Here is a 12802-nt window from a genome sequence, read left to right on the forward strand (position 1 = left end):
CACTTTAAAAAGTTTGAGGACCCCTGCCCTTGGGGATTGAGCCTGCAACCCAAGCATGTGCCCTTGACCAGAATGAAACCTGGAACCCTTCAGTCCACAGACTGACGTTCTATCCACTGAGCCAAACCTGCTAGGGCAAGAGTAAATTTTAAGACTAAAGATGAAACAGTTTATTGAGTAATTTGCCTACAGCAACTGTGAGGTATGGTCTGCAAATGTATTTTCTTCCTTTTTAGCAGCAAACTCCAATGGCTCAAGAGGACATACCATGTGGATGTCCTGTCCCCAGACTACTCAAGCTCAGTAAACACCTAAGAAAAACACAACCTCTTTCTTTTTGAGGCATAAATGTTCAATTTGGATGATGACGATAGGCAAGCACTAAAGACAATAGCTAGCTCTTCCATTTATTCCAGCGGAGGAAGAGGAAATAGGATCTAGGCTGTTTTTGATCTATGAACATTTACCTTATCATATCTACAACTTGGTATTTCTTGAGCAGGACTGTCCCAATAAGGCGAGAGGTGATAATAGTCGAAGATGGAGATGACAAATATGCAGAATTCAACATACACATGCAGGTTAGTCTGATGTCTCCTTATGGTCTCAAATTCCATGTCTGGTCAGAGGTGGCTCATCTTTGCTCCACTGTGCCTCAGATTCTGCTTCCCCACTTTTGAGGGAGAGCAGGTTCAGATCATCTGGGAGCTGGTGGGGGCCGCTTCCTTGGCAGCTTGCTGGGCCAACCAGCGCTTGTATCTTTTTGTCTTGGGCTTCTCAAAGTTCACCACAGACATAGGGACCCTGATGGTGTCCAGCCCATTTACCTGCATACAAAAGAATAGGAATTCCCAGAGATCAGCTGGACAGGGAATAGCTACCACCATCCAATCTCAGCTTTTCATCAAGTCAGAAAAGGAGGCAGTATGTAAAATACTCACCGTCACCTCACACCAATACTCGCCCCAGCGTGTGATGGGCCCTTCTGGTAGCTTTAATGCATGTGGGGCCACCACAACACCGAGCTGGGGAAAAATCACAGAAAAAGGAGCTGTTTACACGTCTGCTATTATAGGCAACCTCATAAACAGGGCTCCAGAATTTCCTGTATAGTTATCCTGGCTGATCCCACTGGGGGGCGGAGAAACTCAGGCCTCATTTCTCAGAAAGAGAGGCGGATTCACAAAGAGAAACAGGGCTACAGACTAAAATTACAATGAAAAATTTCCAGTGAAATAATATTTTCTCAGGTTTTCCCTAGCTAGAGAGGAAATAAATACCATATTTTCTTAATCTGTTTCAGATTCTATGTGACCAACCTTAGTCCTTAGCCATTTCCCTTCCATACCCCTGCAAACTAGCCAAGAACACTGTCCCTAACTCAGTGGTTGGCAAACCCATTAGTCAAAGAGCCAAATATCAACAGTACAACGATTGAAATTTCTTTTGAGAGCCAAATTAAAAAATAATTTTTTTATTTTTTAAATATATTTTATTGATTTTTTACAGAGAGGAAGAGAGAGGGATAGACAGAAACATCAATGAGAAACATTGACCAGCTGCCTCCTGCACACCCCCCACTGGGGATGTGCCCACAACCAATGTACATGGCCCTTGACTGGAATCGAACCTGGGACCCTTCAGTCCGCAGGCTGACGCTCTATCCACTGAGCCAAACTTGTTTTGGCAAGAGTCAAATTTTTAAAACTAAAACTTCTTCTAACACCACTCCTTCAAAATAGACTCACCCAGGCCATGGTATTTTGTGGAAGAGCCACACTCAAGTGGCCAAAGAGCCGTAGTTTGCCGACCACTGCCCTAACTCTAGCTGGACTCGCACCCGTTTCTAACAAAAAGCTCAATCCCAGGCTTTCCTCCCATAGGTAGCTCCACTCTTAGGGAATAGTACTGTTTGGGAACACTCACGTTTTTTAGAAAATGGCGGGCAACTATTTCCGGGTTTAGCTCCCATTTGACATTGTTCTTCATCCCTACTTCCAGGTGACAGCTTTTCAGAAATTTCACCGTCTGAGAGGAAGTATAAACAGAGGCTACATTAGAGTTAGAAACGTTAGCAAGAGGCACAAGGTCTGAGAGCTCAGGAAAAGGGCACAATTTCTGCCTCACAGTCAGCCAAGACAGGTGAGATGAATGGAAAGAACATTCTTGTCCCGAGGCTGATACTGTGGAAAGATGTTTTTGTGACACATTGGAGGAGAATGTACTCTTTATCTGCTTGTCCCTAATCAAGTGGCCATGTTTTGTCATCAATTGGGGCCACTGACCATGCCCAAGTGGCTCGGTTGGTTGGACCATGTCCCATAAACCAAAAAGTTTTGGATTCAGTTTCTGGTCAGGACACATAACTAGGCTGAGAATTGGATCCCTGACCAGTCAGGGAATGTATAGGAGGCAACCAATTAATGTTTCTCTCTCATATCAATGTTTCTCTCTCTCTCCCTTCCTAAAACAAACAATATATACTCAGGTGAGGATTAAAAAAAAAAGGAAGCCACTGGTATATCTCAGGATGAGATGACTTTCATAGGCTGTATTATCCAATGCTTCTGGCCCTTCAATCCCACTTCTATCCCATTAATGATTCCTTCTTGCTTACAGAATGAAATATAAATTCACTAGTGGAGGATTCAAGATGTTTTGTAAATCCTTTCTCAACCCCCCCTCCAGCCATATGTTTCCTAATACCCAAGTCCTCTGCTTTAGCTAAACTAGTCTACTTTCTATGCTAAAGCTGCTTTAACTATCTTCTATTTTTTCCCCTTTAGAATACACCCTTCTGAAGCGAAATAAGCCAGTCAGAAATAAACATCACATGATCTCAACTCATATGTGGATCCTAATGAACAAAATAAACTGATGAACAAAATAGATCCAGACACATAGAAGCATGGAAGACCGATGAATTCCAGAGGGAAGGTGGTGGTGGGAGAGATGAACTGGGGAACTTACATGCACATATACAGAGTGCACAGACACAGGCAATAGTGTGGTGAAGGCTTGGGAGGAGTGGGTGCGGGTGAAGGAAGTCAATGGGGGGAGGAGGGGAAAATAAGGGAATATCTTTAATACTTTCCATAATAAAGATTAAAAAGAAAAAGAACAAAGATGGTGGCATATGTAACGCCAGTACTTGCAGTCTCTCACAACTACATCAAAATTGTAACTCAAATACAGAACAACCATCATGCAGAACTACTGTAAAGCTGCTGAATGGAAATCCTACAACTAGAGAAAGAAGAAAGCACATTGGTAGCAGGGGTGGGGATGCAGGATGGGCTGGTCCGACACCCACCCGTACCGTGTTTTTTTCAATGGGGGCGGGGGGGGGGGGCAAAGGGGGATAGTCTGTCTCTATGGAGGCAGCCTGTGAGGAGCCACACCAGACCCCCAACCTGGGGTTCCAGAATTGGGAAGATAAATCCCTGCAACTAAGCTGGTTGTAGAAACCAGCAGGGACTGTGGCTGAGGGACGAGGCTGCTGGAGACCCAGGTGCTCCCCTTAAAGGACCTGCACACAAGCTTACACGGTCCCACTTCTGAGCTTCCCACATGGGTGGAGGAATTGAATTGCCTGGCATCAGGGCAGGAACTCAGGAGTGGAGTGGGGGCGGAGCTTTCTGCCAGGCAAGAGTACTCACAGGGATCCTTGTTCCGATGCTGGGAACCGCCCTGTCCGAGGGCTGACAGGCAGTCATAGCTGAGTCTCCGTGAGCCTGGAACACTGTTTGCCCCACCCTGGGGATTCCTTGAGACCCTGCCCCACCAATTTGCAGCCCCACTCAAGCTGTTTGCAGCAGCTTTTCCATATGAATAGGCCTGTCCTGGCTCAGGCTTCAGACTTCACTAAAATCCAACAAGCCTCAGCTGGTGACAGAGTGCCCCAAACCTGTCCATAAAAGACCCACGATCTGGCACTAGTAACCGCCTGCCTTGCTTCACAGCCAGGCCTCGCCTGGGCACCTCCAAGCCCGTTAAGACAGCAAATGGCAGCTGCCCGCAGCTCCCTTTGTAGCTCCTGCCCTTCCTGGCTGTGGGGGGCTGACTTTGCACCTCCCTGGAGGTCCTAGAGCTAGTGCACCAGGTGGACAGCTTTAGACCACAGCCGATCACAACTCTATACACCCACAAGGGCACCCTCAGCACCAAAGCATCACCGAGCAAGTCCTGCTCCACAGGGGTGTTTCCTGCGTAGCAGCTCTCCCACTGTAGTCACAGCTGCTCCTCACAGCCAATTGGCCTGGAGGTCAATTCCCCCTTTCCCCACCTGGTGTCTGCAATCAAGAGAGTTCAGGGAAATCAAGAAACCACTCAGGAAGAGGTTGTCGACTCCTGAGATGATCAACAAATAAAGACTTTCTGTGTTTCTACTCACCGCCTCACCAACAACAATCAAGGCTCAACTATAAGACTGTGCACAGGGCCCACACAGGGGTGCACCTAGTGCCCAGCTCAGGAGAGTGGGGAGGCTGAACCACTGGGCCTTCCAGGACACCTACTACACAAGGCCACTCTACCAATTCCAGGAGACACAACAGAACTATCTACACAGAAACACCGGGAAGCAGCCAAGAGGGGGAAACAAAGAAACACATCACAAATGAAAGCAAGCAAACTATTGGCTACAGAGTTCAAAACCATGGTTATAAGGTTACTCGAAGATCTTCATGAGACTTTCATGGATCTTAGTGAGAATGTCAAAGAGATGAAAAAGGACCAGTCAGAAATTAAGCATACACTAACTGAAATAAAGAATAATTTTCAAGGACAGTCTTTAAAAAGAGATAAAAAATATTAATAAAATGGCAACAAATACATAACAACTGAATCTAAAATTCAAAATAAATGAACAAGAAATCTAATGAACAAAAAAAAAACTGGTGAATAAAATAGTGTCAGAGGCAGGGAAGCATGGAACAGACTGACGAATCTCAGAGGGTAAGGGGGAAGGGGTGCTGAAAGAGATTAACCAAAGATCTTACCTATGGACATAGACAGGGTGGTGAAGGCCTAGGGTGGGTGGAAACCAGGTGGAGGGGGGCAATGGGGAGGGGGAATGGGAACATCTGCAATACTCTCAACAATAAAGATTAAAAAAAAAAAAATACCCTCCTGGCCTTTTCAAATCCTATTAATCCCACAAGGCCAAATTCAATCCATCTGGACAAAAGCCCTCTCTAATCACCCGAGTCCATTTTGGTCCCTGTCACGCTTATAATTTACTGTCTTAAGTTTATTGATTACTTTTGCACGTGTTTGTTCTCTCCAACTTGTCTGAAAATATCACTGAGCAGAGCTTTCATCCCACACTCTTCCACGCTGGGCCCTCACTCAGTAAGCTAGGGCACTTCACTCAGAAGCCAGGGTTTCCCAGGTCTCCACACCAGTTATGGCAGCCACACCACTTCCCCCTTTCCCTGCCTGGTGTCTGCACCCAAGAGAGTTCAGGGAAATCAAGAAACCACTTAAGAAGAGGTTGGCGACTCCTGCAGATAATCAACAAATAAAGACTTTCTGTGTTTCCACTCACCGCCTCACCGGCCTTGGTCTGGATCTTTTCTAACTTTCCTTCTTTTCTTAGCTAGAATGATGAAGATGGGGGGAAAAAAAAAAAAAAGTGAGTCCATAGTAAATAATAGCAAACTCTTACTATGAGAGGCATTGGCTGGATTTCTGGTCCAGTCACTATTTCATTTTCAAATTAAATATAAAAGGGACAGAAGTTGCTAGAGGAAATCTTAAGGTTTTAGCCTTTCTTCGAGCTCACCAATTTCTCCTCTTCAAACAACTTCCTGTTTTCGGGGGAGGCATATACAGCCAGTCCTTGGGGAAGAAGCTTGTTCCGGCCCACAGACTTCTTCACTGAGACCAAGTCACCCCGGACGCCAAGCTCTGCCAAAGCGAACAGACCCTGGGTCAGAACCAGCTAGGGGTCCCTAAAGGGAAGGGGGTGACCAAAGAAAAAAGCGCCTTATTCTCTCAGTTCTTATTCTTCCTGGAAGAATGTTAACATTCACCAGGAACATTTAAAAGGTTTCTAATTAGTTAGGGTCTTTTTAGAAGCCTGATATTCTCCATACAAAGTGAAGCGTTGCCCAATCACAGGAATTCAGTATCTGCTGCTCACAGGCCTCTCCGCGTCTTGCCCCTCGCCCCACACTTACTAATGCTCCTGCGTTCCTGTTCCAATTTCCACACCGGAGGCCCACATCTCAATCACAGCATTTTTTTTTTAATGCTTTTCTCTTCTCAATCAGAGAGCTGCTCTTTTCCCCCAAAGTAGGAAAGGGCAGGAAAACGTTGATGCCAAACAAGCCCGGCCCGTTAGCGGCACCTGTGCCCTCGCCTTACCCTCCACCGACTGCGTGAGGATGAGCTCCAGGTTCTCCTTGGGCCGGTGCTTCGTGTCCTCCACCAGCCGGTAGACGCGGTGCCGCCGGTGCAGGCGCGGCTTCCGACCCTCCCCGGCCAGCGGCACCTTCCACCAGCGCTCCACGACGACCGTGCCCTGGCGGCCGGAGAGCGGGTGAGCGCGCGGCCACGGAGGGCCCTCCGTCCCCGCTCCGTCCGCCACTCCAGGCCCCACCAAAGTCAAGGACCCCGGAACCCAGACCCGGCCCTCACCCGGCTGAGAGAGAGGCTGAAGCCGCGCTGCGGGCCGGGGGTGCACCCTTCCAGCTGCGGCCGGAGCAGCGCCCCGACTCGTCCTCGCAGCAGCTGCTCGGCGGCCACGCGCAGCAGAGCCCGGCCGGGGAGCGCCATGTTCCCGGCGCGGAGGGGGCCGGGAGGCGGCCGCGCCTGCGCGAGGAAGGCCCCCGCGGGTGCCCGCGGCGCGCCTGAGGCGGCGGGATCGCTCCCGGCGGGGCCGGCGGCAGGCGCGGCGCGGGGAGAGAACCGAGCCGACGCTCCAGGACTCGGCGCCTGCCCCTCCCGCCTCCCTGCCTCTTTCCGGGGGCGGGACGCCCACTGCGCTGACAGACAGGAAAGGACACTCCCCCCCCTGGGTTTCCGCGTGGCTCTCTGAAGTCACTGCCAACCTGCCGGCCTGAAGGTTCCGCCGCTCTCACTTTCCCTTACTTGACAGCCACCTAAAGGTGGAGAAAGGATGGATTTGTCTAGGAAGCTATGCCAGCCCAGGAATTGTCTAACTTGTAATCTTTACAACGGCAGTATGTAAGCTAATATTTAAAGCATTCTCAATCATAAGGGAGCTACGCCCGAGAAAAACTAAACTATGATAAGGCCCAGACGGTTCTATGCAGGGCCCCAGGACTGGGTAAATGGAATGAATGGGGTTTGGCAGAGATGATTATGGAAAGATGCTCTCTGCTTCTTTCCTTCCTGCTTCCCAGTTTTCCTCAGTCTCCTTTGCCGATTTCTTTCTCCCTTCTTAGAGCCCCCGTCTTTGGATACTCTTCTCAATATACGCTCCTGACGATCTCATTCAGTCTCATGGATTACAGTGACTTCCAAACTCTTATCTCCATCCTAGACTTCTAAGCTCTAGCCTTCAATATCCAACTGCTTATTTATCATCTCCCCCTTACATGTCTAATGGGCTATTCAAAGCTAACATGCTCCAAACTAAACCAATCTCTAGCCTCCTGCCCCAAACTCTCACCTGGAGCCTTCCCATCTCCGTTGATGGAAACTCCCTTCTTTCAGTTCTGGGACCCAGCTTCTTTCTCTCCTACTCCAGGAAATCCTGTGGGTTCTAGTTACAAAATCCGACCACTTCCCACCTCCAATGCTTCACCCTGGAATTAGACACACACTCCTGAATAACTGCATTGGCCTCCTGACAGATCTCCCTTTAGCGCTCTACCGTTTACAGGAGTCACAATCTTCTGAGAACCTAAGACAGATCATGCCACTCTTCCAGCCAAAACTTTGAAATTACTTCCCCCTTTACTCAAGTGAAAAAGTCCAGGTGATGGTCTGATAGCTCTATGACCTCATCTCCCTCTATTCCCTCTACAGCTTGCACTGCTCTCCTCACAGTAGCCTCCTTGCTATTTCTTGAAAATAGGGTTTTTTGCACTGTTGTTGTGTAGGCATGCCATGCTCTTACCTCCAGTGTTGGCTTGGCTAAGTCCCTCCACCGCCTTCACATCTTTGTCATCTTTCCGAGGAGGCCCACGTGGATCACCCTATTTATTACCGCAACCTGTCCCACCCCTTCACACGCCTGACCCTCCTTATCCTGCTCTATTTTTTCTTCATTGCATATTCTCTTCTAACATATGAAAGGGGTTTCTTATGCTTATTACTTAGGTTTGTTCTCTCAATGTTAGAAGATACGTTCCATGGGTCAGGGATCTTTATTTACTGATAAATCCCAGGCACCTGAAATAGTGCCTGGCTCACAGAAGGCCCTCAATAAATATTTGTTGAATAGATGAGGTCTCAAACTGATGGCTCCAGAACTTAATTTTACTCACAATGTTGCTTTAAAACAACACGTCTTGAGTTGGTAGTATTTAAAAAAAATTCAATTTACCACAAAAAGATGTCCAGTTTCTGTTGAAAAATCATAGTCTGGTACCACAGACGCTGTATTTCTGCATGGCAACTGCGGGGCAGAGTGGAGTCGTGTTGGCTTCTGAGAGACAGGGGGTGAGCTCTCCGTTTTGCTACAGCCTCACCCAGGAGCTCCACTAATTCCCTAGCTGTCCAGAGCCCTGGAGACATTTAGTTTGCAATTCCTACAAGGCAATTAGAAAGTTCAAAAATGTGTCGAACCAGCTTTGTTAAAGGCAGGGATAATAATGAAAACATTGAATTGATAGGAACCAACCAATCAGGTCAGACCCTGGATAAGGATCTTGGGAAACTCTTCCAGTGTCAGACACTAAGCCTCAGTTGCTTACTTTTAGGGGAAGTGGTATGTGTGTTGGGGCCGGGGACAGGTTGTGAATTTGCACACTTGGCTAAAGGGAAAGGGTGGGGCAGGGGAGCAGCAGGGAGAGCCCTGAAGTGACATAAGGGCTGACTCCTTGTGCATGTCATAGTGCCCATCAGGTCACAATGGTGCCAGTTTGCCTAAATCTTTGTCACCCACCTCTGAACCTCACTTTGCCACAGGGAGGCACTGCACCGAGAAACTGCCTTGTAACAGGTGGCGCCCCTCCATTTACTCCCTTTCTTATATCAAGAGGGGAAAAACACGGAACTACTACTACCCAATCTGGTCACCATACGCCTTTTACTTCTACTGTTACAAATACCGGATCACCCTCCGGGAGAAGATGCTGCCTTCGTCTAGAAGGTACTTGTTTTCATCTCTACTTTGTAATAGTTTATATAAATGGTAAGGGAAATACAAAATAATTTGGAAGAACTTCTCAAGTGGCAAGAGATGATAACAGCAAAATAGGGTGGAAGGCTGCCGTGGGCCTTTAGAACTTTTCCAGCTGGGCCGACCTGGGAAAATGAAAACAGGCTCGTCTAGGGAAGATACAGAAGACAGTGCCAGAGCCTGGTCCTGTGTCCCTAGAAGTTAGGACCCTCTCCCCACCTCAGACCAAGAGGTAAACTAATTTGGGCCTCTTTTTCCCAACCAGCATCACTTATAAGGAACAGGAGGACTTGACACTCCGGCCCCGTTCCTGCCTTCAGTGTTCCTGATTCCCCAGCAGGCCTCCAGATGGGCAGAAGCACCAAGCAGAGTGACCAAGACCAGCTGAAGGAACTCTACTCGGTAAGCGGAGTGTGAGCTGGTGTCAGGCAGCCCCGTGCCTACTGGAACGATACCTTGTGAAGAAGGAACATTAGAAAGAGCTAGATGAGACCTCAAAGCTCATGTGTAAAATCTGCTTGCTTTATAGATGATTCTGCCTAGAGATCTTAAGGTGGTAGTGAAAAGCAGGATGGGAAAAGAGTAGGTGGGAACCAAGAGCAGAATGTATTGAGATTTACAGGACATAAGGCTGTTCAGATGCTTACTTGGACTGGAACCCAGAATTCCTGCACTTGCCCTTATATCATTTTGAAATAACATGCTTGTGTGTGACGTTTGCATTTTAAATGAGAAATGGGAGAAATTACAGAAAACCTATATGATGGGAAAAAGTGGAAGAGTATTATCAGTAAGACAGTAAACAGATGAGACAGCTTTGTTGCTGGTGTATCTTAGTGGTTGAGCACTGACCAGCATGGTCACAGTTCTATTCCAGCCAGGGCACAATTGGGTTGCGGGCTCGATTCCCAGTAGAGAACGTGCAGGAGGCAGCCGATTAGTGATTCTCTCTCATCATTGATATTTCTCTCTCTCCATCTCTGAAATCAATGAAAATTTTAAATATATTAAGCTCTCTGATGTGAATGGCAGTTTCTAAAGGAATAGTGCATCCTGAGGTGAGGGTAGCAGGCAGCAATCCTGCAATCAGATGTTTGCTATCAAGAACTCCATGACAGGGATGGATTTAGATCCTTGGTCTAAGATCTATATTGTCAAATAGGACCTTTGCTCCAACTCTCCCAGGCTCTCCATTAGCCCTTCCTTGCTTCCTCAGACACCCAAATCGGCCCGAGACCTGATATGTGAGGACTAGAAGCACACAAAAGCAGGGGACTATTCATCTCATTTGTACTCCTTTTCCAGGAGGGGAATCTGACAGTGCTGGCTACTGATGCCATGCTCCACCAGGACCCACTGCAGTTAGATTTCCATTTCCGCCTCACCCCCCAGACCTCTGTCCATTGGCACGGCCTTCTCTGTGACCGTCAGCTTTTCCTGGATATCCCATATCGGGCCTTGGATCAAGGCAACCAGAAAAGGTGACTGAGCCTGGATGATAGCGAGGGGGGAAGGAGGGGAGCTGGGGTTTCATTTTATCATGTCATCATCAGGTACTGGGTTATATTAGCCAGCGAGGGCTGATTCGGGAGCTGAATACTTTCAAACCAATGAACCTGGCATGCAGATGGCCTGTGACCAGCCTGGATCTGGAGTCCAAGGGATAACAGCCCATGGGAGGTTGCTGGCTCAGAGTGAGAAACACAGAAGTGAGAATCCATAAACAGTCGAACAGGATGTGCTTTCCAGCTGTTGACTTTATAGTCCCTTTGCCCGAAACGCCACCCATGGCATGGATTCAGTATCATAGTGTACAATCCCTTGGCTTAGGAGAAAAAGCTATAAAACTAGTTTAGCAACTTTCATTTCTTGGCTTGGGTTAGCAAAAAACCGACCAATGAGATTTCTTTTGGGTTCCGAGTTTGCTAAACATTTCCATTAACCATGTTTCTCCCTGGCTCCTAGTTTGACTGCAACACTGGAGTATGTGGAAGAGAAGACCAATGTGGATTCCGTGTTCGTAAACTTCCAAAACAACCGGAATGACAGAGGTGGAGATCTGCTCTGTCCTTGGCCCTTGGTGCTGAAGCAGCTAACAGTGACTTTTCCTTTTTTAAGAGACCCTCTTTTCCCAACGCTTTAAAAAGGGAATGCTCCAGCATTTCAGCCCGCCCCCCCCCCCAAGGAAATGAAAGTATCTAGCATTCTGTTCAAGTTATAGGTCTATTAGGAAGTCCCTGCAGATAGATTTCAGAAGCCAGACTAAAGGACCACTGGTGAAACTAGTCAGAATCCATTCAAGGGATGTGGCTGGTAGGACAGAAAGGATATTAAATGTATTAAGCACCAACAGTATGAAAGGTCGGGCATAAGGCCAGGATAGGAATATAACCAGATGCTTGGAGCACATGTTACGGAAACTACCACCTCTTCCCTCAAGGACTTCATACTCTTGTAGTTGAGACAAAGGATGGGCAAGAGTTTACAATACCATAATTGTGTTAGGCACTTCATAAACATCTTGTTTAATCTTTCTTTTTTCCCCCATGGGAATTTACTGTTTATTTTATTGAATTTAGAGAGAGAGAAGGAAGAGGGAGAGAGGAGAAACATCAACTGGAGATCAAGCCTACAACCAGGATATTCCCCTGATTGGAAACTGAACCTGTGACCTTTCAGTACACAGGACAGCACTGAGCCACACAGGCCAGGACCATCTTATTTAATCTTAAATCCTGTGAAGAAAGTTCTATAGTCCTCATTTTGCAAACGAGAAAAAAGTTCAGAAGGGTTAATTTGTAAAATGTCACAAAGTAAATGTTAAAGCCAGGGTTTTAGTCTTAAGTCCGTTTGAGTCCAAAGCACATCATTCTAATACCTGCACTGTACGCTCTCCCCATATATATTCCTTAGTTGAAAAAAACAAAAACAAAAACAGAAATCTGGGGGAACAGTGGTATTGATTGAGTTTGAGTTTTCTAATTTGTTCTCTCCTGTCACAGGTGCCCTGCTTCGGGCCTTCAGCTACATGGGCTTTGAGCTGGTCAGACCGGGTCACCCTGCGCTTCCTCCCTGGGACAATACCATCTTTATGGTGTATCCCCTTGAAAGGGATCTGGGCCACCTGCCCAGTAAGCCTCCCTGAACATGCTTATTCATACTCTGTGAGGGGCTGGGGGCCTTGATAAGTGGGACCAGGATGTGATTCTGGACACCTCCTTGTATCCTAGAAATAAAGGATAGTGCAATCCTCCAAGGTCACTGTTTCTTGGTGGAAAGTTGGGGTTGGCTGGAGTGGAGCATGGGCCTTACAGAGCTGAATGAATTCACTGTAGGAGAAACACTCAATGACTGAAAAGATCAGAGGGAGCTGAACAGAGAGGAAAGGGACACAAGGATTTTAGGTTCCTTTTGCCTTCCCCTCACCCCAAAGCCATGTCCCCATTTATTCAACCATTTACTGAATAGCTGTCAGGAGCAAGAACC

General features: G+C 47.4%; 2 protein-coding genes across 2 annotated transcripts; one reads left to right on the top strand and one right to left on the bottom strand.

Annotated features, from left to right (window-relative positions):
* Positions 1-393: 393 nt before the first annotated feature.
* Positions 394-7166, bottom strand: MRPL9 (mitochondrial ribosomal protein L9). The gene is made up of 7 exons (XM_084865483.1): positions 6643-7166; positions 6370-6526; positions 5786-5910; positions 5549-5599; positions 1927-2028; positions 942-1025; positions 394-827 (listed from the first exon to the last, which is right to left on the bottom strand). The coding sequence occupies exons 1-7, from the start codon at positions 6778-6780 to the stop codon at positions 693-695; spliced, it is 792 nt and encodes a 263-aa protein (XP_084721609.1). The 5' UTR covers positions 6781-7166; the 3' UTR covers positions 394-692.
* Positions 7167-8324: 1158 nt separating this feature from the next.
* On the top strand, positions 8325-12681 carry OAZ3 (ornithine decarboxylase antizyme 3; the record flags this gene model as incomplete). The annotated part of the gene is given in 7 exon segments (XM_084866512.1): positions 8325-8328; positions 9103-9286; positions 9582-9642; positions 9644-9718; positions 10622-10797; positions 11282-11367; positions 12319-12681. Coding segments are annotated over 7 exon segments (729 nt in total). The 3' UTR covers positions 12462-12681.
* Between the last annotated feature and the right edge of the window lie 121 nt (positions 12682-12802).

This window comes from Pipistrellus hanaki (assembly GCF_964339955.1).
Source record: "Pipistrellus hanaki genome assembly, chromosome: 18".
Lineage (NCBI taxonomy): Eukaryota > Metazoa > Chordata > Mammalia > Chiroptera > Vespertilionidae > Pipistrellus > Pipistrellus hanaki.

Bases quoted from the DNA above. Each gene is read 5' to 3' on its own strand.
- MRPL9 (XM_084865483.1), bottom strand. From the start codon at position 6,780: ATGGCGCTCCCCGGCCGGGCTCTGCTGCGCGTGGCCGCCGAGCAGCTG. The intron at 5,600-5,785 runs GTGAGCTCGAAG...TCATCATTCTAG, and splicing joins TGTTTGAAGAGGAGAAATTG to CTAAGAAAAGAAGGAAAGTT. The intron at 828-941 runs GTGAGTATTTTA...TTTTGTATGCAG, and splicing joins AGTATTGGTGTGAGGTGACG to GTAAATGGGCTGGACACCAT.